Source organism: Coffea arabica, chromosome 8c (assembly GCF_036785885.1).
Source record: "Coffea arabica cultivar ET-39 chromosome 8c, Coffea Arabica ET-39 HiFi, whole genome shotgun sequence".
NCBI lineage: Eukaryota > Viridiplantae > Streptophyta > Magnoliopsida > Gentianales > Rubiaceae > Coffea > Coffea arabica.
This window is the reverse complement of record NC_092325.1, coordinates 10,244,942-10,272,561: the sequence shown is the minus strand read 5'-3', so window position 1 is coordinate 10,272,561 and position 27,620 is coordinate 10,244,942. Positions and strand designations below refer to the sequence as shown.

The 27,620-nt window shown below is 36.0% G+C and overlaps 2 protein-coding genes across 2 annotated transcripts; both read right to left on the bottom strand.

Annotated features, from left to right (window-relative positions):
- Nucleotides 1-14,731: 14,731 nt before the first annotated feature.
- On the bottom strand, nucleotides 14,732-17,605 carry LOC113705778 (disease resistance protein RPM1-like). The gene has a single exon (XM_027227688.1). The coding sequence runs from the start codon at nucleotides 17,603-17,605 to the stop codon at nucleotides 14,732-14,734; it is 2,874 nt and encodes a 957-aa protein (XP_027083489.1).
- A 6,775-nt stretch (nucleotides 17,606-24,380) lies between these two features.
- LOC113705777 (disease resistance protein RPM1-like) lies at nucleotides 24,381-27,263 on the bottom strand. The gene has a single exon (XM_027227687.1). It carries the CDS (start codon nucleotides 27,261-27,263, stop codon nucleotides 24,381-24,383), a length of 2,883 nt encoding a protein of 960 aa, XP_027083488.1.
- Nucleotides 27,264-27,620: the final 357 nt, after the last annotated feature.

Sequence of the window (27,620 nt, the reverse complement as noted above, 5' to 3'; positions counted from 1 at the left end):
AATTCTGGTAGTGCGTTATTTGGTTAGAATAGAACACCTCTAATACGTAAGACAATTGAGAAATTAAATCTTATGGGCGTACCTAGGATTATTTCTCAATTAGGGCAGTGATTAATGGGTGTACTTTAATCACCGACACAGTAAGAAGGGGTTGACTGTCATCGCTTGTTTGGCAGTTATAACCTATTTATTGGTAAATAATTGGAATTGGCTTTGCATCGATGATCAATTAGGTGAACCATTGCTGAAGTTATTTCTTGGCTAGAGCCTTAATTATTATTCATTTGATTTTAGTAAATTGTTATTTAATTTTTAGTAGTTTCTTAGATATTATTTGAATTTCTTTGATTGTCACCTTCTGCACAAAAAACACTCCCTTTGTTACTGTGAATTTGAAAAGAAACAGTTACACCCACTCCCTGTGGATTCGACCCTGCTTACCACTATTTACAACAATTACCTTTAGTTGAACAGGTTTTTATTATTGCATAGGCTGACAACCTGTCAATTTTTGGCGTCGTTGCCGGGGACTGGCGCTAGTTATTTGTTGGGTTAATCACATTTTATCCCCTTAAAGAATATCCCATTTCTCAGTTTACCCCCTAACCTTTAATTTTGCTCACTTAACCCCCTTTAGGACAAAATTGCCCTTGCATTATTTTGACTTTTCATTTACCTTGTTTTCCTTTCTTTTATTTCTTTTTCTCTTTCTTCTTTATTTAATTCTTTCTCTTTCCCACAAAAATCTTCACCTTAATGATTGAAATTAAAAAAGAGGAATTGCAGAGATCTATTTTCTCCTTAAATGATTAAAAAAAATATTCAAATCGCTTTTCTAAAATACAATTTTTTTAGCCTATCAATTCTTTTAATTTTGAATTTTCCTCTTTCCTTTCTAGTTTCTCATTTTATTCTCAAGAAAATATCATAAGATGAAATTGTTTTCCTTTCTTTTATTTCTTTTTCTCTTTCTTCTCTTTTTCATCCTTCCCAATAGAAATTCCATTTCAACGAAAATTTTTGTTTTGAGTTTGTAATTGCATATTTCTGGGTGAAAGTTTAAAAGACATCAAAAACTAATTTTAATTTTTTGTATGATGTCACATGTCACAAATTTCAATTGATGCTTATTAATCAGGTCACAATTTCATCTTAAAATATTTTCTTGGGAATAAAATGAGAAACTAGAAAGGAAAGAGGAAAATCCAAAATTAAAAGAATTGAAAGGCTAAAAAAATTGTATTTTAGGAAAGTGATTTGAATATTTTTTTAATCATTTAAGGAGAAGATAGATCTTTGCAATTTCTCTTTTTTAATTTCAATCATTAAGGTGAAGATTTTTGTGGGAAAGAGAAAGAATTAAATAAAGAAGAAAGAGAAAAAGAAATAAAAGAAAGGAAAACAAGTAAATGAAAAGTCAAAATAATGCAAGGGCAATTTTGTCCTAAAGGGGGTTAAATGAGCAAAATTAAAGGTTAGGAGGTAAACTGAGAAATGAGGTATTTTTTAAGGGGATAAAATGTGATTAACCCTTATTTGTTTCTTTTTTAGTTCATCCTGTTTTCATTTTTTTATTTATTTTTTTATTTTTTATATAGTTTATAGCTGCTAACATTCTGTTTTTTGGTGATAGACTGGACTTTATTTCTAAATGGGGTTATGAGACTCGTGTTTTTCCTAATGATCAATGGACTGTTACAAATTGTGGAACTTATTTTGCCTCAGGTTATTCAACCGACACATGTCCCACATTTCAAGATAATCTAAGTGCTCCAATTGATACTTTTGGAGATTTTCCACCTCGATTTCAAACGTGGTATGACCCTTACCCAAACAGGTATGATCAAGGATGGTAGGATAATTTCAATTTTAATTATGCGACCGGGCCAATGGATTTTCAACAGCAAGAGTCTCAGCAATCATCTTCCGTGTCAGGTATGTCTCTTGAAGAAATAATGGAATTACTAACTGCTAATTCATATCGATTTCAACAGGAGATACAAGCGATGGCGGATCAAGTGCAACTATTGACATTCGGGATGGCAGATCAAGTACATCTATTGACATCCAGAATAACGTGATTAGCTTCTCACCTTGAAGAATTGCCCGTACAAACCAATATCAACCTTAAGGAAGATGAGAGTGCAATTGTCCGGCCCAATGACATAAAACTGCAAGAGTTTCAAGAAAACAGATCTAAACCTGCAGTTGAAAAGGAAGTTGAAGTGCAAGAAATGAGACCCCAGTATCAACTCGTTCAAGAGAATGAATCCAGTGAATAATCTTCAAATGCGGTGACATCTCATCCATTCCTTTATCAATATTCTCCTAACTCTTATTCTTCAATTCCAGTTAATGAAATTGACTTTATTATACCAGAAAATTTTGAATTTCATGACAGGAATAAATTTGGCAAGATATCTTGAACCAATAAATACAAGTGAGGGAGGAGTGAATAGAGAATTCAAATTATCGTTGACTTGTTTGGCGCCATTTACTAGTCCATGGAAGACCGTAGCTCGTGTGTTCAAGGATTACTCACTTTACGAGGGTTCTCAGGACTATATAGAGGATGAAACATTAAAACGAGCCACAAGATTTTATCCTCCCTGAACAAACAATACGATGTCTAGCCGAAAACATTAAAGAAAGGCGCTCATTGAGAGGCAACCCAATTTCTTTTAGTTATTTGTTCATTTTTGTTCATTAGTTTAAATATATTTTTCCTTGGATTTGACTGATTTCTGGATTCAATTTTCGTTTTTGATGATTCGTAGATTTCTATCTGACATGACGCGCCCGTGTCAAGTCGTATGGACAGCTCATGATCAGAAGGGTTCGTGCCTTTATGACGCGCCCGCGTCAGGTCGTATGGAGAGCTCATGGTCAGAAGGGTTCTTGCTTTTTTGACGTGCCCGCGTCACGTTCGGGAGAAAAGTAAGTATTCAAAAAACTCAAGAACGATTGTTGATTATCGGTTAATCTCTACTTTTGAATCTCGAAAATAAAATTTGCCTATGAGAAAAAAATTTTAAAAAAAAATTCAAAAAAATTTAAAATTTTTGATTCACCGTAGCTCAGAATTTCAAAGTATAATTTTTTTTAACTAAAAAAAAAACAATTTATCTTTTTTTTTCTTTTTCTTCCTTTTTCTTTCTTTCTTTCTTCTTCTTTCTTCTTTCTTTCTTCTTTCTCTTTTTTCCCTTGTTTCTTCCTCTTGCTCGATGCAAAACCTTTGTCCGCCGCGCCCATCGATCCGCCGCCATCTCCTCTGCTACTGTGCGCCGCCACTCTCCGTTCGACCGCCGTTTCTTCGATCCACATCGCCGCATCTCTTTCTCTCTTTGCCCACCTAGCCCGCTCGCGCCGCCCATTCTTTCCCCCTCACGGCTATCTCCCTCGAGCGCTCAACCTCGCCGCGCACCGTCCACGTGGCCACCTAGTCAAGTCGCCGCCGTCGATCCCACCCTCTCACGCACGCTGCCACCACTAGCTGTACTTTGGCCGCCGACATCATTCTCTATCACAACGATTATTTGGCAGCTTCCAATGGTAGAGGTACTCGAACTCCAATTCCAAGTCTTTGATATTGTTTGGTGTTGCTTGTGCAATTAACTGTCCAACTGGAGTCATTTGATGAAATTTTGGGTGGACTGAAATTTTGCATTTGTCTATTGATCATTGGAAGGCATCTCTGCCAGTGTTTCGATTACTGAGGTTTTGGTTCAATTATTTCTGATATTGCCTATTGAATTGGGGCCCTGTGCCGCGTGATTTACTTTGTGAGATTGGTCATCACTAATTGCATTACTGCGGACATTCTGACAATTGGTTCATATTGCTAATTTGGGGACCATTGTCTGTGCTTTCGATCGTTTTATTTGTGTTTGTGGTTGTCAAGCTGCTCGAAGTCCTTTTTAGGCCGATTATTGACTTCAGTGGCCGGGGTTGAATACATATCTTGTTGGTATTTTTCTTTGAGTATTCTTTCTTTGCTCTACTACTGCTTTGCTCTGCTCTAGCAATTTCTTTGGTTTTGGATTGTGATTTGCACCGGTGATATTGGTGGGATAATTGGACCTCAATTGGGTACCTCTATTTGGTTGACTAAGTTATTATTGTCAAATATCTAAGCTGTCATTGTTGAAATTGCTGATTCTGAGTTAAGGCATTAACTGGCCAACTGGAGCCATTTGTTGAGATTTTGGGTGTACAAAATCTTGCATTTGCTGGTTGAATTGAGTTATGATGTCTCAGAACTTGGGCGCTTACTTCCACTACATCGGTTTCCCTCCACCGTCCCGCCTATCCCGTAGCCACTCGAGAGGAAAGTTTCATTGTCCTTTTCGTTTTAATTGTTTTAATCCCTCTATTGAGGACAATGTAGGATCTAGGTGTGGGGGGAATCGGACAGCTGTGCTAGTTTTTTCTAGTTTTTAGTTTTCAGATGTTCTTCTTTTATTTTTAGTTTGTTATTTGTCTAGTCTTCGTTTACTTTCTTTTTTTTTTTTATGAATACCAAAGTTTGATGTTGAATTGTTGTCTCTAATTCTGCTATTGCCAAATTTTAATAATAAAAGTGTATCAAGTTAATGTGTTTGAATCCAAAAACATCTCTTTGGTGAATATCCGTGATTATTTGACTCTTCTAATTTTTGGTTAACTTTTCTAGGCACTGGGAATGATTGTTGGCATTTTCATGTGAATTGATCCAGTGATTAACTTTAATTCTTCATGTTTGGAAAAAATGAGGCTAGCTGCTTTTTCTTTGTGATATTGTGAGATATTGTATTATCTGGCTGTGAAATAAAGTTGACTGTACTATGCTATTTGGTACTACTGAGTAACCGGGGATTTTCACCTAAAGTGTCGATTCTCGCGTCAAAAAGTAGTAATTTCTATGAGTACGTGGTCGTATAGCGATAGGAGCTGAGTAACAGGGCTCCTTCATTTGGCAAATGTTGAAGTTCGCGTCAAAAGGCTCCGATGGTTAGAGACTAAGTCTTTTGTGCTATTGAAAAAAAAAGAAATAAATAATAAATAAATAAATAACAAAAAAAAGAAGTGAAAGTTGTGTTAGTGTGTGATAAAAGTCAGCTTGCCGATTTGTGGATTTAATGTTGAGATTTTGGTTAATAACTGGACCATTTGTTGATAAATGTTATGCATTATTCCTTTTTCTTAAATTAGTTAACGTGAAATTGGAGGAGTTTGTGGTTTAGAAACTAACCGGAGTGATGTTTCTTGGATCTTGATCACTGATGCTTGATATATGTTTTTTTTTCGATATATTGGCAATTTGGTAGATGGAACGATAGCCATTGTCAAATTTTGGTGTTTGTTTGTTATTCCTTTGCTTGAGAACAAGCATGGTTTAGGTATGGGGGGAATTGATAGGTTGCAATTTTATCATTTATTTTATTATTAATTTCCTCTATTACCTAACCCGATGTGAATTAATTATTAGATTCTACTCACTTTTCGTAATTTGCATTTATTTCAGGGAGTAGAACAAAAATATCACAATCAAGGCCAATTTGACAGTCATCGGGAAAGAATTCAAATGGAAGGTCTTCAGGGGTATATTTGGAACAAGAAAACACAAGTCCTTTTTGGTAATTTGCGGAAGATAGAATAAAAGGAGGAAAGGAACGAAGGGCTAATCTGAAAACACAAGTCCTTTTCGTGCTAATCTGAAATAACCCTGGTAGTGCGTTATTTGATTAGACTAGGGCTCCTCTAATACGTAAGGCCATTGGGGAATTGAATCTTGTGGGCGTACCTAGGATTATTTCTCAATTTGGGCAGTGATTAACGGGCGTACCTTAATCACCGATACAGTAAGGAGGGTTTGACTGTCATCCCCTTGTTTGGCAGTTATAACCTATTTATTGGTAAATAATTGAAATTGGCTTTGCATCGATGATCAATTAGGTGAACCATTGCTGAAGTTATTTCTTGGCTAGAGTCTTAATTATTATTCATTTGATTTTAGTAAATTGTTATTTAATTTTTAGTAGCTTCTTAGATTTTATTTGAATTTCTTTGATTGTCACATTCTGCACAAAAACACTCCCTTTGTTACTGTGAATTTGAAAAAAAAAGCAGTTACACCCAATTCTTGTGGATTCGACCCTGCTTACCACTATTTACTAAAATTAAATTTAGTTGAGCAGGTTTTTATTATTACACAGGCTGACAACCTATCAAGTTTGAGTTTTAGTTGTGCATAGCTATTATGATTGATGAATTTTTTTTTGAATTTTGCATAAGTATTAGAAATAAGAAAGAATTTTGCTTTATTAAATATATATCAAAACACAGTTGAAAATACCACGGCTGAGATGGGGAAATATTTCTTCATAAAAAGGGATAATGGATCAAAACATCCTAAAGGAAATGCTCACCAATGAAATTGATATGAGAGTGAGAAAAAATAAATTATTAAAGCCACAAATTGGTTTTTCCTTTTAAATCTTTAGTAAAAATTAGCTAAATGTAAGAAAAAAAGAAATTATTATATAGAAAAAAAAAAGAAAAATTTTATGTAAGCAAATTTTCTTGAAAACAATTCTAATTCCTAATGAATTCTTCTCTCATGCAAACAAAGAATTTGGAATTCCAAATAAATTCCGTATCAATTCTATGCATTTCCCAAACGAAAGAATTGAAATGACTTGAAATTCCAATTCTATCGAATTTTGATTCTAATTCAATTCTAATTCTATAGAACCAAACGTACCCTTAGAGTTCTTTTTGATATCATATTCAGGATTCGAATTCTATGCTTAGGGATGAAAAAAACACAAATGCCCGGCGAAAAAAATAAAATAAAAATACTTGTCTGCATAAATATCTATTGCATGCTCTACCATTATTATTTTTCATGTTACTTAAGTTGCATTTGCCAGTATCTTGATGAAATTCTTCAATATGAAGTTATTTGCACCACTTTTTAAAAGTGATCATGTACATTCTTTGAAATTGAACTCTTTGTATTATTTTGTGTATTATTTCTATTAACAATGAAGTATAAATGATCCATTACATATAATTTTTTTCTGTCTAGCTGCTCTTTTTTGAGAATTGAAATTTCATTGGAAGAGATAATTGAGTTTTTCCTATTTTTCTATTTTATTTTTTAGTTAGAATTCGACATAAAGTACAAATGACAAAGAACCTAGCATCCTAAGAGCACCTTGTTTTTGTGTCAATAGCAATATTTTTGAAGTTTTGAAAAATTTAGTTAGGCTCTGACTAATCAAGAATTTTTAATAACAATAAAAATTAAAAAGAGAATGCAAAGAGACACATTAGTTTGGCCTATTATATTTTGTTTATTGTCTTTGACGGGTATTTTACATACATGCAAGTTAAAAAAATACCGAATTACACCCGTTCACTGCAAGTATACAGATCAACTAGTAGTTTAGGGTATATATCGGGTCGATCCCACAGGGAAGAGTGAACAATTACCGGTATTACTAAAGCTTCTCTATTATTTAGACTATCAATGAATTATACAAATTAAAACCTATTGAAATTATACAAGAAAATAGCAAATGAAAGCTCCTTAGGTTGTGGTATCCCTAACTACTCATGCAAGTGCTATATTTGGATCATTGAATACTACATCTAGGCTAGTTATAGTGTAATTTCCTTAAACATGTGAAACCTACTTTCGTAGTGAATCAACTATACTCATAACTAATCCATACCTATTTTCATGGTTATGAAATTAGCTACAAGTTCATTTCTTCAGTGAAATTACATGAAATGAATCACTAAAAACCACATAAGTGCACCTCTACTTTCGTGAGTGTACTCCCTATGTTTAGCACTTCTTGAACTAGTGTTAAATCTCAATTTTCATTGCAGAAACAACACCTTAGATAATCACAATTAATGGTACCAGATTAATCATGATTTAAAGAGCCAAAGTGCTAAATAACTTGCTCAAATCATAGCAATCAAATAACCAAATAATAAACACTAACAATCATAGAAAGTTCAACCAAACCCAAGGCTTAAACTTTAGATACACATATTAAACACAAAATCCAGAACTTGTATATTAACTAAACTTGGAATCAAATACAAAAGATAAAGAGTTTGGAAGGAATACAACCCTTGTCACATGAGCTTTCTTCCTTGCCTTCTTCATCCTCCATCTTCATCCTAATCTAGATAATAAACAAGAATGGATGAACTATACTACTCTATACTAAGCTAACTAATACTAGGAAGATGAAAGAGCTACATTTCTGCAGACTCCAAGCTTCTCCCGTATGTCTCTCTATCTCTTACTCTATCATCCCCTTTTCCCATTTTGCAATGAATTTGGCTATTTAATGATGAAAGGTGGTCAAGAAATGAAGCTTTACACTTTCTCCTTACAGCTGGTAATGTCTCTCACATGTCTAGCATCACATGTGAGTTGGTGGAGGTGAAATTGAGTTTTACGCGTATAAAGCAGCCTTTTCTGACCAGTGATCCGAGCTGCTACAGTGCCTCGGATCCGTATGGATCCGAGCTCGGATCCACTAACCCAGAAACAGCCGAGGGTTCGGATGAATAGTGGATCCGAGTGTGGATCACTTGCTCTGTTTTTGGCCCAACTTCAACCGATCTTTTCTTGATGTTAGAGGTTGAACCAGCTCATGTGTAAAACACGAAAGTTGTAGCCTTTTGAGTTATCTTTCCAATGCATCAAAAATCACCTCATTTGGATCTGTGTAGGCTGAGATATGACTGAAATACCCTTGTCTGCTCATTGCCCTGTTTCAGCTTCGACCAACAGAAATTAGCTAATGTAATTCGGCTTTTTGATTTTGAAAACCTTCAAACTGGATTCGGATGTCTTCACCAAAGTTGTAGATCTATCTCTTATCTTCAAATGGGTTCAAGAATCATCCAAATCCGATCATTGTAACTCAAGTTATAGCCGAAATACGAAAATGTGTCAAAACTGTCAAAATACACAAAATCCAAGTAAAAAGTGATAAAAACCTCATTTAATCACTTAAAAGCATTTTTCACCAATTATAGCCAAAATGATTCATATTCTTCCAATAATATAACCAAAGTGACTAAAAATAATATAAAATGTCATACAATTATTACGTAAATTAGTCACTTATCAGTCTTCATAATTCAAATTTAATAAAGGTTACAATATTTTCCTAACTGCTAAAATTATTGCTATTACTAAAATGCAATAAATCTAATTACTAGAGAGAAGGGTATTTTGGCTAAATAGACAACTAAGACCAGATCCTACTTAGTTTCTAGTGCTTATTGTTATCAATTATTATTTTCTTCTAAATCAATAGATATGATATAATGAATTTTAATCATCATAAAAAGTTAAAAAAGTACAATATGAAACTTCAATCATCAAATAATAAGGGCATACTTGAAATAATAAAAACTAGGATCACTTACACTTATATTCCAAAATATCAAGACTCATGGTACTTTTTATATAGCAATGATAATGATGTTGCTTTGGTTATTGGGACTTGTGTGCTGCATTACTCTAACAGCAATTTCTTGAATCCCATGATTAATTGTATGCCTTTCAACAAAAGGCGGCAAACTCAGAAATGCTTGATTAATTCCTTAGTAGTTTAATTTAATTACCAATTAAAGCTTTAATAAGTTACAGAGCAGCTTTGTTTGCACTCTTGAAGTTCATTTTCGCTCTCACTTTTCCATCATCTAACATGTGGTTTCGGTTGGTTGGAGTAACTTGGGTAGTAGGAAGGATTCCTAGTTTTGTTTTATTTATCCGTTGTAAATATGTAAATGCTGGAATAATGTAAAAGTATTATTTTTTAGTTAGTTTTACTTTATAAGGGTGACTTTACAATATTGGTGCTCCAAAAGAAAAACTTTACAATATTGGTGTTAAATAATAGTAAGAGAAAAAAGGTTCAGCTATATGGTGGGCTGCGGCCTGCACAGAACTACCAGAGCAAAAGTCATCAGATCAATGTTTTCTTGTGCATCGGATGCATCAGTGATCACTGACTCACACGAATCGCATCTATGGAATGAATTAATTTAGGACTAAGCAAAGGAAAGCTGCACAAAGTTTGATGCTATTTGAAACCTCAGAATCATAGTTGTTAGGATCGCGATCCGGATCGTAAGATCGTATGATCTTACGATCCGGATCAAGACTAACTATCCAACCTACGATCCTGATACGATCCTATTATTTTCATTAAATTAAATAACAATTTTAGTATTTTGACTATATTTTTGTGTAGAAAACTCGAAATTGAGTGTCGTTTGTTGCGTTGTAAACTATATTCAGAGTGCTTTAAATCCATATAAATAATTAAGCCCAATTCCAAACCTAGAAAATTTGATGAATCTTTAAATTTGACTCATATAATTCACTAAAGTGAATAAATGATCTTTGTTATAGGTTATCACATGGAGCTAGTGTTTTGCGTCTTTATTATAATAAATTAATATGGTTTAGAGCCTTTAGAAATGAATTAACCTTAATTAACAATATAATTATATTGATTGCACATGAATTACATTATTTGTTACTATATTTATGAATTGCAAACTTAAAAATTATAAATATGACAATTTATTACATTTTTTGTAGGATCTATCGATTCTACAATCCGATCCTACAAACCAAAAAACAATCCTAGGTAGGATCCCGATTTTGAAAACCTTGCTCAAAATTATTAATCAAAGGCCATAATTACTAGATCTGAGCTTTCATATTTCTCTGTTTTGTGCAGGGACTGTCTTAGTTTCAATTGGAAAAAACATGAATGACAAAAAGGTTGAATTAGGAGAGGTTAGTGAGATTTTAAAAGCTTAGAAATGGTAAGTGCGACTGACAAAAATCTCAGGGAAGAATTCTGAAACTATCCCACTTTTAAAATTAGTTTAAGGATTGAATATACAAATTGGCCACAACTCAAAGAACATTTGCAACACACATGCTTCTTCCACATATGGGAAAAAAAAAGACAAGAAGAAGAAGAAGAAGCAAAAGTCAATTGTTAGGATAGACATGTGATAATGTTATATACTGAGTTGGTTCAAATGATCTTGGTGGAATTTTCATAGTTGTGAAGAGATTTGGTTATGAATTCATAGTGAAAGAAATTTCTTTCATGACTAAAATAATTTGATTCATCAAATTTTTGACATACTTACAAGGTTCTAAGTCCTACAATTATAAACATTGTCATTATGTATTAATTCTGATCAAAGTGTTAGGTTGTAATTTTAGATTCTTAATCAATATTGTATGCAAGAAATAATACACCTCCAACCGGCCACCTGTTGCTCATTTGCTAAATCAAATAAAGAAAAGATAAAGATACAAAATCACAAAGTAAATAAAGTACAGTTATATAAACAAGATCACGCAGTACAAGATATATTAGTTATAATCATGAGTGAGGCAGTCCAGATGCAATTAAAAGTTGGAGCAGCTTGACAAAAGAGAAGTTAAAAAAAGATATGAGTGACTGAAATAGAGCAAGATTATAAGATTATAACAATCGCATATGAATATTCAACAAAGGGATTGGAGCAAAACTATCAGCAAAAGAACAAAGGTAGCTATCTGGATCCATGCTTTTCATTCTAGTACAATACAAAAATAATTGAAAGCAGCAATATTCTGATTGAATGCATTAAGTTGATGCAGTTAGTATATATATGCAGTTATTAAGCAACTATCTTGATGTGGACAAAGTGCAGTAAACAACACAAACAAAATGCTAAATTTTAAAGATGGACAACAGTCAGGTGGTCACCTAAAGAGTGCACTCAAAAATTAAAGATATCATCTCACAAAATATGCATATACAGTGATCTATATATACAAATCATGCTAAGTAAAAATATACATGAATTCTAAAGATAGGATTGATTTAAGTAAGAAATAAAGGATCAGTAGGGCTAGGATTGTTATTAGATACTCACCCTACTGACATATAAACAGGCATTTCCAATTTAATATATGCATATTCTTGATTCAAAAACACAAAAGAGTAGACAATGAAGCCAGTTATTATGCAGGAATTTTGGGGAATTAGCAATAGAGTATTCACAAGCTCGTCCTTCGGTGATATCTGCATGTGTAAAGAACTGTTCTAGAGTAAGTAACAGTTCAAACTGTCCTGGAGTACTAATTTAGCAACTTCAAGAGCCCACTTAAAGGAACTATTCCAGTCGTCATTATTAAAATGTGTATCAAATTTGGGAATTCGACAGCAGCTCAATCATGTGCGCTTATGGTTAAACCAATATCTAAAGTTATAGTCATTTTATCAGAGCTTTTCTTTCACCAATACCTCCAAAAGAGGCCCATTGCAGAAGTTGTAAAAGTAGCCTTAGTCGATATACCAAAAATGAAAGCGTGCCAGATGAGCTGAAAGTTTGAGAGGTTGAGGCCATAATTGTTAATTCATAGCTTGTCATCTGCTTGCTTGATTGCTATAGACACTGTGCTTTAGATTCTAATTTTGTTGGTTGTAACTTTAACAACAATCCTGAACTCGGGAATCTAAACCTCTACTTTTCTTATTAGTGCCGATTGAAGATTTTTCTTTCCTTCAAGCTTCTAAATGCCATTGTTTTTAAACTCAACTTTCCTCATGTTTCTTCTTTGATCGAATAGCCAGAAAAAACAAATTGAAAAATCTTCTTTGAGGAAATTTGACTATAATTCCACCATGCCTCATATGGACATCTAAGCAACTAATGGTTCTTTTTTTTTTTTTTTTTTTTATCCTGAAACGATAGGAAAACAACTAATGGTTCAGCTGCTCACATTTTCATTTCTTATCGGAAATTAAGTAGGATCAGGGTATCATATGGCAATAAAGATTTTCATCAAATTCACATGTATTAAAGTTTTAACTTTAATTTGAGAAATTAGATTCTTGCTCTGCAATACCAAGCATCTTGAAGTCATTTCAACCTACATGTCTCTGATAGAGTTCTTCATATGGTTTATATATTTGAATTTAAACAGATCACATACTTGAATTAAATCATTAGTTAATTTTGATCATATGTTAATCAAATAAAAAAGCAGCTATTCTTGCACTCTATCAAAACTAACGTAGACTGCAAAGGTATAGCAGCTAGTTCTTTAAACTATTTCACCATAGTATTGTGTTTATGTGTAGTCTTGTGAACAAGCTTGACCAAAAAATGAACTAAATTGTCTCCCTTGCAAATTCCATGTTGAAATGAAATCTTTTCCAATTTAATGTAGAGGCATGTTTTATACACCAAGAATCAAGGAAATTCAAACGATCTCCAATTCTATGAATTCGTGAAAATGGCATTTAATCAAACACTATTGGAGCAACAAATGATAAATTCAGTTTCATGAACTAGTGCACATTACTAACATCCACTTGATGGATTCATTAATTTTATGTATAAAGTTCTGTACCAAAAATTGTGAACAAGACATCCCAGTATATCAGACGAAAAGATTTCAACTTTCGTTGCAAAAATCTCTGTCTCTGTCTCTCTTTCTGTTTTTTCTTAGCAAATCCATTGCATCACAAGACAAAAGACGAGTAGGTAATGGATAAACAGAGAATTTCCATCTCCCAATCATCTTTTATTGAGATAGAAACAAATTGTATAACTCAAAAAAAAAAAAAAAAAGTACATGCGTGGCAAAGGAGGACGATGAGGGGGTGATAGGGTGGCTTCATGTGAGGAGAGGAGAGGGAAGGTTGAAGTGTATGTTGGTGAGTGTCCGTCTGGACTTTGGAGACAGCAGACGAGGGAAAAAGACACAAAACGCCAGCTCCACCTATAGACGAGGTACTATAGGCGAAAGGAGGTAATATGGTGATACCATGTAGAAGTGAACCACATTGTATAACTTCTGACACAACTAGGGGTGCAAACGAGTCGAGTTCGAGTTAATTTTGTGAAACTCAAGCTCGACGAGTTCAAAATATCAAGCTCGAGCTCGAACTTAAAAAATAAAAAAAAATTATTATTATTTTATTTTTAAAAAATAAAAAATAATTATTTATTTTTAAAAATGAATAAAATAATAATTTTTTAACAAATAATAAAATATTATGGATATATATGTAATTTTACTATTAAAATAAAAAATAAAAAAATATATAATTGAGCTCGCGAGCCAACGAGCTTAATGTTTTTGAGCTCGAGCTCGTATTCGAGCAGCTCGCGATCGGCTCGCAAGCAGCTCGATTCGCGAAACACCCCTAGACACAACCACTAGGCCAATGGCTCAGTGGCCACCAGGGAGTCCCTCCTTGAGCTGTAGATGAGGGTTCAAACTTGACCTGCAACGAAAAAATTCTAAGGGTTGTGCCATAGCACTCCCTTGATCTAGTTGGGTCTGTATACCCACTAGTTCCTACGACAGCCTCTTCAGGCTCCCCCTCCCCCTAGATTAGGATAGTGTAGATTATACAAATGTATCATTGCTGACAAAAAAAAAAAGTATAACGTCTGACACACAGCAAACAATATTCTTCAATACAAAATCCAATGACACGGACTCAAGATGTCCAAAGGGATCAAGGTTACTGTTCATAATCCCAACTCCCCCATTTATTCTTCTAAGGTACAATAAGATACAAAGAAAGTAAATGAAAAAACAAAAGAAGAGAGATCACTGTCAACAGGGAGTGCAGCAAACAAGAGAAGAGAACTTGCATGGCTACTATCAAGGAAATATTTACATATTTTTCCCCCACAGTCGGTGCTCATTCCATCCCTCATTAGACAAAAATCCGATGACAATTTCAGGGATGTGTGCAATTCTTGCATAATCTTCACTTTCTTCATTTTGATCCACTAGATTCCTCGTCATTTGAGAACTCAACAGATACAAACGCAGCTTCTGAAGGTGACTCAAGTGTTCAATTCCCCAAGGTAACTCATGCATTAATGGAAGTTCTACCAGAGTGATTTCTTGAAGACTGGGCAATGCACCCTCCTCCATTTTCATCCATCTTAACTTATCTATTTTCTTTAGATACAAAGTCTTCAGCCTTAGAAATCCTCCAGCCTTGAAACACAATCCTTCCCCTTGGTAAGATCCACAAAATTGAACAGCACCCAAATTTGGCAAATGGTGGAGGGATTCAAGTGGATCCTCCTCATCACTTAAGCTGCTCCAATTCAAATCTACTCTTACCAAGCTTTGAAGATGAGCTATCCACCATGGCATCTTTTCTAAGCGGCCAGACAATACTAGCATACGAAGAGATACAAGAAACGAAAAAGACACTGAAGAAGAATTAGAATGTTGTTGATGATGATGATTTAGATTCATCACTTCATAATCGTCATCATCTTTTCTAATTGAAGAAATGGTTAACTCTCGAAGACTAGTGAGGTTGGCAAGGGAGGAACAGAGCTCCTTTCCATCTTCTCTTCTCAGATTTGAAATCCCTAATTCTCTTAATTCAGTCAATTTTCCTATCTCTTTAACAATTATGGATTCACTTGCATCTATGCCAAACAATGATTGTAGAGCAAAAAGCCCTCCCAATTTCGAAGGAGCCATAAATCCACGAAATCCGTAATTATGATCCAAAGGATCAACTAGTTTAAATACTCTAAGATGCTGAAGCTTTTGTAACTTTAAGATTTCCATGGGTAGCTCCCTAACTTGAGTATCACTCAAATTCAAATACTCCAAATTTCGAAGTTTTCCTATGGATTTTGGGATTGATTTAATTCCTGTACCATATAGGTTCAGATACCTGAGACGATACAAGTGGAAAATCTCATTTGGAATTTCCTCCAATGTCTTTTCACCTCTTAAATCCAAAACCTTTAACAATCTACCACTCCTTAAAACTTTAGGTAACAAATTTTTGGATACTAGTGGATTCATGGATTCAATTGCAATGAAGGATCGAAGGTGGTCAAAGCAATAATACTGGCTTTCTTGGTGCTGCTGGGTGTTGTTGCTATTATGGACTACCAAACGCCGTACCTTACTAGATGGCCACCTTGTGTATTGTCCAGTAGTAATTGCCACCGTGTTTTGTTTCCTTGACTTGGAAAGAATAACTTCTCGCACTAGATCATGGATTCGACAACTGTAAGGTATTCCTTCATAGAAACTTTCACTCACTTGAATTAGGCTCCTATTCGCAAGTTCTTTGAGGTAATTGTAGCCTACATCTTCCAGAGTCATTTCTTCTCTCTTTTCTACATATCTTTCAGCAGTCCATAATTGAACAAGTCTATGACAACCTATTTCAAAATCCTCTGGGTATATGCTTAAATATAACAAACAAGTCTTAAGATGACAAGGTAGATCATTGTAACTAAGAGAGAGTACCTTTCTAACCTTGTCCAACATACCAGAGCCTTCTAATTCTCCCCCAAGACTGCATCGAACCATCTTCCATTCCTCTGCTATATTCAAGTCTTTCAAAGCCAAAAGCCCGCTAATTGCAAGAATTGCAAGGGGCAATCCCTCACATTTCCCCAATATACCTTTTGCAAAATCTATTAGATGGGCAGGACAACCATTTCCTTTGAAGATCTTGTTGCAAAATAGGGTCCATGAATCCTCGAAAGACAGGGGCACCATTTTGAAGACATAATCCTGAGATTGGGTGCAAGATGCAAAGGCTACATCGGCTTTTCGTGTTGTTAGCATGACACGATTGCCATAGCCATTCTTGGGTAGTGCAATTCTGATTGCATTCCAAAATTCGGTATCCCATACATCATCAAACACAATTGCATACCTTCCAGCTTGTTGAAGAAAATCTTTAACACATTGTTTCAGCTGAATTGCAGTCATTGCCTCAATCGATTCTGGAACTGCTTTCTTCAATTCATTGTGTAACTGCCGAGTCAAGTCTTTTAGGAGTTCCTGGAAGTTGCATGTTTGAGAGACAGTTACAAAGGCACGAACTGGGAAATGCCTTCTAACATCTAAATCTTCATGGACTTTTTTAACTAATGTAGTTTTACCGAGTCCTCCCATACCAACCACAGAAACGACTTTGAGTTGGGATTCATCTCCCCCGAGCAGTTGAGAAACTAGCTGTTGTTTGGGCTTGTCAATGCCAACCAATTCAGCTTCTTCCACAAGAATTGCATCATCCCGGCTATGGCGCCATGTTGTGTTGTTAACAGCAGGAGGAGACCCAGATACCCGGGTAGTAACACCGAATTCTAATTGGTATCTCCGATGCCCTTCAGAAATATTCTTTACTCTGGCCTTGATGCTTTGTATTTGCTCAGCAACCTTATGGCGACCTCGCAAAGTCTTTATGGAGTTGAAAATTCTCCGAACAGAGCCATGGAAGCCTGTTGCTGGATGGCGAGCAAAGCGAGCTACGAATTCATCAAGAACATCTTCAATATCATAAGCGGCTTCTCGTACTTGCTTGATCCATTCTTGGAGCCTGGGATCAGCATCTTCTTCCTTTGTTTCTGCCACTCTCAGGAATGCTCTCATGTGCCCCAACTCATCCCTGATGAGTTCAACCTCTTGGCGAAGCCCGCCCAAAAGTTGTCCCTCTTCAAGCAGAAGAATTGAGAGCTGATTTAACACAGAAGACAGAATTGTTACTGCCATTTTCAGCCTTTTTCTTTAGCTTAAAGAATGTTAAAAAAAGGGGCTTCCCGTCTACAGGAAGGGAAGAAAGAAGAGTTGGTTCTAGTTTCAAAAGCTTATGAATTTTGATATATGGCTCAGTGCCATTTATCAACAATCAAATACCGCGTTTCAGATCAGTGAATAGAAAAGAATGTGGGAATGAACTTACAAGTCTTTGATCCTCCAAAGACTTTCCAGACATATTCACATGCGAATCCGTCCTTTGCATATTTACTTAAAGACTTTCCAGACATGTTCACATGTGAATCCGTCCTGTGCAATGATATTTAATTTGTGAGGCACTTGCCAATTTTTAATGTGCAACTGTTGAGCTTATTGCTGCAACTTTTTGTAAGTAGTTGGCTGCCGGATACTGATACTGTACTTGAAGCTCCTAGTGGAAGGCTAAGGGTAAAGCGTGATTGGAAGTCCAATGGCAAGCATGGGTGGACTTTCAAAGAACACACACGGTTGGAAGTTCAATGGTCACCCAACATAGCTACTATTGTATTGGACAACAATTGTCACCAACTCTACTCTTGAATCACTGCTTTTTTCAAAAGAGAAAACTTTTTGGTTGCTGTGTTAGATTCTTTGAATAGCTTGCATTAGTTTTTGTACATAAGAGTGAGAGTTTGAATCAAGAAAGTTTCAGAATGAACCCCCCTCTTAATTTTTTACGCGTGAAGTCTAAGTAGTCTTCTTTACTTCCTTTCTTTTTCTCTCTTCCTCTCCTAATCGCTATTTAACCTCCACTCCTTAAATCTAGTTTCTGATCAAATTTCATCAAGCAAACAGCCTATTCTTCCATTTCCTGTCTTAATTTTCAAACCAATATATACTGGGGGTTTAGAAGAATCGTGGTTTCTATTGAGGATCTACCGTAGTGATGCAACTGACTGATGTGTTTGTCTGAGTTCATGAACAGGGAAGGCTGCGGTTTGTGAATGTAGATGCTGGTGAAGCATTGCACTCTAAGCCCTACCCCCACCCTCCCTTCTTCCAAATCAGTGGTGTAAAAGTTGGGTCCTGTAGACGTCGGATATGTATCCAGACCATGGTTCAAAGTCGAGGTTGCGTTTGGATCGTTCCACATTGGTCTCAACATATCGGTCACGGTTTCGATGAGATGCAAATTTTGAAACATTTAATATTCTAAAAATTCTAAATAATATTCAAAAATATGCTAAACAAAAATAATTAAAAAATTAGCAAAAGAAAATCTGTAAAATGTAAATTTGCGAGTTCGCTTGAAATGACTCGAGCTGACTCGGCCTAGACTATCCGTATTGAAGACTTCTTGATCAAGTTTTCGGTGACTCAACTGAGTTCTCGGCGAGTCAAGTATTTCGGAGTTATTTCGTTCCGGTATCATATCGGAGGGGTCTGTTCCAGAGACAACTCGGGCGAGTGGTCTTGGTCTCAGCTGAGACTTTGAACCATGATCCAGACGATGCCATTTCTGAGAGCGTTCTTGGTGAATGAAAGCTCTTTAGCTACTTAGATTGCTTTTATTATCATGCCATGGCATGAGCTTATTACCTCTTTCAAGTGGAAGTTCTGCTAAGCCTTCAATGTTCCCATGTACAATGTAAAAAGTTAAACACAAACATGAAAAAGCTAATGCATAAAGAGATGTAAAGGAGCTATCACCTCAACGCTATGCTACAACTGTCCACTCATATAATGGGTGGACTGTAAGTAACAGATATTGCTTCAGCCATGAAGATGACGTAAGTTGAAGTGAAGATTTTTTTGGAAAGGAAATGATTGGTGACATTAGGGGGAGCAAGAAATGGGTAAACTTATAAGGCCTATATTGAAACAGGACAATTGGCAAGTGAAAGTAGCAACTCGGAAAATAAAGGGAAAAGAAAAAAATAAAAAAAGGGTGGGGTAGAAAGTTTAATATGCAGTATATAAATTCAAAGAATGCCTATAGTGATTGCATGTATTTGTGGAAATGGTTTCTGTACATGTTACTCACTTTCCACTTCATTTCTAGATCCTTCTGCTTCGAGTTTTAGCATCTATGCTTCTGCTTGCTGATAGCTTCTAGACCACTTTAATTGGTTTTTGATTGTTGTAATTCTGTCCTCAATTATTTTTCATTCAAAGGGTGAAGTCATATCAGCCTTTCGTTCAGTAAAGAATGCAAATTAGCTTAGTATGAACGGGAATCGACCTAAACAACATTATAGGTTAACATATCCAAGGTCTTGTTGATGGTTTAACCGGAGCTGATCAACATTGGGGATTATATGGAAGTTGGATCTAAACATTGATTTAATTTTTTTTAATTTATATTCCGATATTGTATAAATATTATACCTTGGGATTTGGTGGATCAATTTTGTCTTTTTTTGCTTTGAACCTTAAATTTCATTTCAAAGCTTATATACCAAGGTGGGGTTGATTGTGAATATGCTTATATGATGAGTTGTTACCATACTCGTTCAATTTGACAGGACTGTAGTTTTCTCAGCCCTTGCTTTAGAATCTGTGACAAATTTTTTCTACTGCCTCTCAAAGATCTAATATTGCTTTAATAACATTCCTCATTTTTTAAGTTGTATTATGCTATGATGCAGTTAGGGCCTCTTGTCAGACAAGTATATCCAATTATGGATGCAACAAAATTTGTATTAGGCTGATGAGTATTTGTGGGTAGGCCTGTCAACCGGTCAGGTTCGGGCCGGAATTCATTATTCCGGACCCAGATCCGACCCGTTTATCCGACGGGGTCTTCTACTCTATGTTTCGAATCCGGATCCGATGGGTCTCGGATCCGGGTCAGGCCTACCCGAAAAAAATATCAAAACTTACAATTTCTAATAAAAATGAGAAAAAAATATATTTGTAAACTAATTTCTAACTAATACAAAAAAAAAATCAAATAAGAAAAGAAATCAAATTGATTTTACTCAAATACATCACCCCTAATCTAATTATATTGATAAATATATATATTTTTAATCCATTTATATCTGGATCCGGGTCTAATACGGGTCGGAATACTATATTCCGTATCCGACCCGTTTTTTTGTTTGAAAAAACAGATCCGAATCTGGGTTCGGATAACGGAATTAAATCCCTAACCGTACCCGTAAAAATTTCACGGATCCGATCCGGGTCCGGGTCTAGACCCGGACTGTTGACAGGCCTATTTGTGGGGTACGAGAAGGGATGGGGTGGTAGGGAATGGTTCCTGTTTCTGTTTTATTTATCTATTGTATAGTGTAGATATTTTCTTTTGAGTTAGTCTAACTTTTCCTACAAATTGTCTCGACTCAAATACTTGTGGAGCTGCTAATGCGCGGATATCATGAATCTGTAGCCAAATCAAAGCTTCTAGTTATAAGTACCAACTTAATTGTCCACAGATACGAAGATCTGGAACTACCAGATGGAAATTCATTTCTCACATGGTTGGGTGATTTTTCATCTGCACTTAATTGAGTAATCCATTCTTGATAATGCTAATCTATTGGGAAAACAAACCTTCTGCTAATGTAATGGAGAACGAGTACATCTACTGTATTGGACAAAATTTGAATAGGTACCACCAATTTGATTTAATCTTATGTTAATTCCCAGTCCTCTGCAACTCTTTGCGTTCTTCAATGGAAAAAAAAAAAGGACAAATTATTTGGAACTATAGTTTGCTGAAGTGTCTCTACCCTTGATTTCCTTGTAGATGTGCTAAAAGAGAATCTTCTTGCAAATGTTTTTTTTCTGAAACCAGGAACATGGACAAGATTACCCAGGCATACAAGTGTTCTTTGGTCCTAATCCCATTTTAATGCCTGGATTAAAAAGAAAATGAGACAGTACTTGACATTTACAGAGAGTGAAGTGCACTTCATTGCAACTTTTAAATGTTAATACATGCATTTTCGGCTAATTTCTCAATATATATGTCAAAAAAAAGGAAAGTCCGCTAAACGTAGCTCCGACACGGGAATGGTACAAAAGCACGGCAGCAAATTTTTTTTTTCAAGGGCAGCAAGCGACCATGCACAATCAGCACGGTAGCCAGCGACGTTTGAAAAAAAAAAAAAAAAAAAGACGCCACCATGGCTGCACAAAGAACCCATCTTTAAATTCTTCTCATCTCACGTGCCATCAGGGCTGCACCACCAAGATACGGGTCCACGACTTCCTCCATGCCCAAATCACAACTAAGAAAAATCATCATTGCAGCCAAGAGAATACAGAACATTGGTGACAGAAAGGGAAACGGGGCTTCACAAGTTCCATTTCAGACCAATTCACGGCTACAATTAAAAGCATCAGAAAGAGAAAATGACACCGTCATGGCTGCAAAACCAGTTGCAATGTCATGTGAAGAAAACACTGAAATAGAAAACAGAGAGAGACCCAACCCCAGAAAGATGGATGGATCCCCTCGAACCCCTCATCTCCTCCTCCCCATCACATTTGCCATCCGGTTGCCCGCTGACCCACTTGCTTTAAAAGTTAAAATCATCATCACAGCCTTCAAATAAGCGGGCTTATCGAAAAAATGAGCAAACTCAATACTAGTAGTAGCAGTAGTGCTAGGCCGTTTTGCCGATCAGATTTTTCTGAAAGCAGAAGCTCAGGGAAATTTGAGATGCTTTACCTGTCAAGGCTTGGTGCCTTTGACTGAACGATTCCTGTTTATTTTTCCGTATTCCCTGGCTACCGTGCACAGGCAGCACGGTAGCCAGCTTTTAAATTCCGCTGGCTGCCATTCTGACTGTGCACGGTAACCCGTGTCAGAACTATTTTTTCTATTAACCCGCTATATTTGTCGGACTTTTCTATCTTTTACGTGTATTTTGAGAAATTAGCCTGCATTTTCATTGTAGATAGCAAGTCTAGCAGTAACAATAAAAGTAATTTTTTTTGGTTTCCTACAAAACTGAATAATTAGAAATTAGAAAAAGAAATGAATCATTGCGTTTGGTTTCTTTTTTCTTAATTAGAAAAAGAAATGAATCTAATAAGAAAGGAGCGGATTCATTTATAACATGAAGTGTTTGGATGTCAGGCTCTTTTAAGTTTCCAAGAGAGCCTTGTTATGTTGTTTTGAAGGTTTCACTAATCCTTTGAATCCGGTTCCAACGGGTATCATTCCCCCCAAAACTACATTCTCTTTCAAACCCTTCAACCAATCGATACGCCCATGAAGAGCGGTTTTTGCTAAAACCCGAGCAGTTTCTTGAAAACTCATTTCAGATATGAAACTTTGAGTATTGAGAGATGCTCTTGTTATTCCCAATAAGACGGCTCGGTAACAGATCGCTTCTTCAAAAGCGCGCCCCATTCGCTCTGCTCGCAACAATCCAATTAGTTCGCCGGGTGAAAAAACGTTAGACATTCCGTCTTCTGAAATCAACACTTTTGATTTCATAAATTTTCGAAAAAAAGTTTCATCTAAAACATCGTTCATCTATTTTGTGTTGAGGGAGCAGAATTTTACTCTAAGGGTCTTAGGGACTATAGAGATAATTAATTACAAACAATGGCGGGTTATGTTTCGTGTACTTTATTATTCCTGCAGAAGCAATAGAGTACAAGAGTGACATATATATATATTAATTTGTCCTTACGTTTTTTAAGCTTTACAAGTACAGGAATCAATTCAACCATGTCTCTTGCAGACTTGATAGAGTATTATTTAAAATATTATTTGAAATAATTACTATAATACTTTTTGTGATGTACATGAGATAAAAAGTAATTAAAAATATAAAAAAGTGGATTGAGAAATGTGTTTATGATAACAGAGAAATATTGTCTGAGATAAATTTGTAATCCAAACACATTATTTTGGAAACCTTTACGTAATCCACTTCAAGTTCCATAATTACCAAATATAAGGTGTCTCTGTAGACCAAGGGCAAGCCTTCAAGTATTGACGAATATAGTAATAGCGTTAAAATCAAATTTGAATTTATTTTCTTGGTATGATGCAATGCTTCGCTTGATTGAAGACATATAGCTGATGAGATTGAATAATTGCTTATATTATCTTTCTACTCCTAATGCCTTCTCCTTTCATTGGTACTAATATACAGCCGATGCATGGAAACATTTAGCTTACTTTTGGTAATTTATACCAACGATCATACTGAGATTTAAATGGTAGCATTGTGCGTACTTTTTGGGGAGGGGCAGACTCTGCATTCTTCAACAAATAGGAGTAAGTATTGAAACGTGATTGTGATGTATTGCACCAGTATTCTATCACAAGAAGAAATTATAGCGTGTGCAGCAGAAGTTCTCAATTTTAGCAATTTCGTTGTTGGTCCAAAATTAATACATGACGCCTGTGTTTATAGGCTAATATGACTTAGAAATTGATTTCTCTAGTAATACAGTAATTTTTGGACAAATAATGGTTGTTGTATCACTCCTTTGTGTTCATCCATCTGTTCTTTTTTGACAAATTTCGAAGGAGCACATTAATATTTTCAAGTAAATTATTTTCAATCATACCCAACTGTTATGTACGAATTTATATTATGTCAAAGATATGACAAATTCACTTATTACAGTCGAAAATAATTTCTTTCTCTACAAATTCATAATAGAATGTTCGCACTATAATGCCTAGAGTGTAATACCGTATACAAACAAGATTGTGCAATACAATATTTATACAATAAGATAAAAGATAAGGCAAATTATGAACTTACAAGTTACAAACAAACGTGCAGAAAAAATGAAAAGAAAAAAGAAGACAGGACTGCTAAGAGAGGAATATTTACATCATCTTCTTCCCCCATAGCAGGCGATATTTCCATCCCTCATTTGTCAAAAATACAATTTCAACTTCAGGAATGTGTCCAATTTTTCTGTAATCTTCACTATCTTCATTTAGACTATTTAGTTTCTCCATCAGTTGAGAACTCAACTCATGCAAACCTAGCTTTCGAAGTTGGCTCAGGTGTTGAATATCCAAAGGTAACTCCTCTAGCAATGGAAGTCTATCCAGACACAGTTCATGGAGACTGGCTAATGCACCCTCCTCCACTTTCAGCCATTTTAACTTTTCTAATTTCTTTAGGTACAAATCCTTTAACTTCAGGAATCCTCCAGTCTTGAAACACAACCCCTCTCCTTGGTAAGATCCACAAAATTGAATAGTAACCAAATTTGGCAAATGGTGCAGGGGTTCAAGCGGATCCTCTTCATCCCTTAAGCCACTCCAATCCAAATCTATTCTTACCAAGCTTTGAAGATGAGCTATCCATTGTGGCATCTTTTCTAAGCGGCCACACAATATTAGCATGCGAAGAGATTGGAGAAATGAAGAAGACATTGAAGATGAACGAGAATGTTGTTGTTGATGATGATGATTCAGATCCATTACCTCATAATCACCACCTTCATTTCTAATTGAAGCAATGTCTAGTAGCTGAAGACTAGTGAGGGTGGCAAGGGAGGAGCAGAGCACCTTTCCATCTTCTCTTCTCAGATTTGAAATCCCTAATCGGCTTAATTGAGTCAATGTTCCTATCTCTTTAACTATTACAGATCCGCCACTTGCATCTATGGTTGTTAATGATTGTAGGGCAAGAAGTCCTCCCAATTTTGATGGAGCTTTAAACCCATGAAATCCATAACTTGCTTCAGAAAAATCAACTTTTTGGTGTACTATAAGATGCTCAAGCTTTTTTAGCTTCTGGATTTCCATGGGTAATTCCTTGACTTGAGTTTCACCCAAATCCAAATACTCCAAATTTCGAAGCTTTCCTATGAATTTCGGGACTGCTTTAACCCCTGTCCTGCATAGGTTCAGATGCCTGAGATGATACAAGTTGAAAATCTCATTTGGGATTTCCTCCAATGTCTTTTCATCAGTCAAATCCAAAACCTTTAACAATCTGCTACTCTTTAAAGCTTTAGATAACAAGGCTCTGGATATCGGTGGATTCATGGATTCAATCGTAATAAAGGATCGAAGGTGGTTAAAGCTATAACATTGGCTTTCTTGGTGCTGCTCGGTGTTGTTGCTGCTACTATGGACTACCAAACGGCGTACCTTCTCAGAAAACCACCTTGTGCATTGCTCATTAGCAATTGCGATCATATTTTGTTCCCTTGACTTGGAAAGAACAACTTCTCGCACAAGATCATGGATTCGACATGTATAGGGGATTCCTTCATAAAAACTCTGAGTCACTTGAATTAGACTCCTATTGACAAGTTCTGTGAGGTAACTGAAGCCTACATCTTTCATTGTCATTCCTTCTGTCTTTCCTACAAATCCTTCAGCTGACCACAATTGAACAAGTCTATGACAACGTATTTTAAAATCCTCTGGGTAAATGCTTAAATACAACAAACAGGTCTTAAGATCACAAGGTAGATCATTGTAACTGAGAAAAAGTATCTTTCTGACCCGGTCCAGCATACCAGAGCCTTCTAATTCACCTCCTAGGCTGTGTCGAACCATCTCCCACTCTGCAATACTGAAGTCTTTCAAAGCCCAAAGCCCACTGATTGCAAGAATCGCAAGGGGCAATCCCTCACATTTCCCCAGTATACCTTTTGCAACATCTATTAGATGGGCAGGACAACCATTTCCTTTGAAGATCTTGTTGCAAAATAGGGTCCATGAATCCTCGAAAGACAGGAACTCCATTTTGAAGACATAATCCTGAGATTGGGTGCAAGATGCAAAGGCTACATCGGCTTGTCGTGTTGTTAGCATGACACAATTGCCATAGCCATTCTTGGGTAGTGCAATTCTAATTGCATTCCAAAATTTCACATCCCATACGTCATCAAACACAATTGCATACCTTCCAGCTTGTTGAAGAAAATCTTTAACAAATTGTTTCAGCTGAATTGTAGTCATTGCCTCAATCAATTGCGGAACTTGTTTCTTCAAATCATTGTGTAACTGCAGAATCAAGTCTTTTAGGAGTTCCTGGATGTTGCATGTTTGAGAGACAGTTACAAAGGCACGAACTGGGAAATGCCTTCTAATATCTAAATCTTCATGGACTATTTTGACTAAGGTAGTTTTACCGAGTCCTCCCATGCCAACCACAGAAACAACTTTGAGTTGGGAATCATCCCCCTGGAGTAGTTGAGAAATTAGCTGTTGTCTGGGGTTATCAATGCCAATTAGTTCAGCTTCTTCCACAAGAAGTGCATCATCCCTGCTATAGCGCCATGTTGTGTTGTTAACAGTAGCAAGAGACTCGGCCGCTTGGGTAGTAACACCGAATTCTAATTGGTATCTTCGATGCCCTTCAGAAATAAACTTTACTCTAGCCTTGATGCTTTGTATTTGCTCAGCAACCTTATGACGAGCTCGCAAAGTCTTTATGGAGTTGAAAATTTTCCGAACAAAGCCATGGAAGCCCGTTGCTCGATGGCGAGCAAAGCGAGATACGAATTCATCAAGAACATCTTCAATGTCATAAGCGGCTTCTCGTACTTGCTTGATCCATTCTTGGAGGCCGGGATCAGCATCTTCTTCCTTTGTTTCTGCCACTCTCAGGAATGCTCTCATGCGCCCCAACTCATCCCTGATGAGTTCAACCTCTTGGCGAAGCCCTCCCAAAAGTTGTCCCTCTTCACGCAGAAGAATTGAGAGCTGATTTAACACAGAAGACAGAATTGTGAGTGCCATTTTCAGTCTTTCTCTTTAGCTTAAAGAATGTCAAGAGAGGGGTTTCCCGTCTGCAGGAAGGGAAGAAAGAAGAGTTGGTTCTAGGTCCAAAAGCTTATAATGAATTTTGACATATCAACAAATCAAAACTGCGTTTCAGATTAGTAAATAGAAAAGGATGTGGGGCCGAACTCACAAGTCATCGGTCCTCCAAAGACTTTTCAGACATATTCACATGTGGTCCCGTCCTTTGCACATTTACTTATGCAATGATAATCAATTTGTGGGACACTTAATGTTACATATCATTGTGAAGACTAGAAGAATTAGAGCAAATGTATCCTAATAATGGAGATTATTATGAGGGTCTTCGGAACG

Excerpts from the sequence above, each read along its gene's own strand:
- LOC113705778 (XM_027227688.1), bottom strand. The coding sequence starts at position 17,605 with ATGGCAGTAACAATTCTGTCTTCTGTGTTAAATCAGCTCTCAATTCTT.
- LOC113705777 (XM_027227687.1), bottom strand. The coding sequence starts at position 27,263 with ATGGCACTCACAATTCTGTCTTCTGTGTTAAATCAGCTCTCAATTCTT.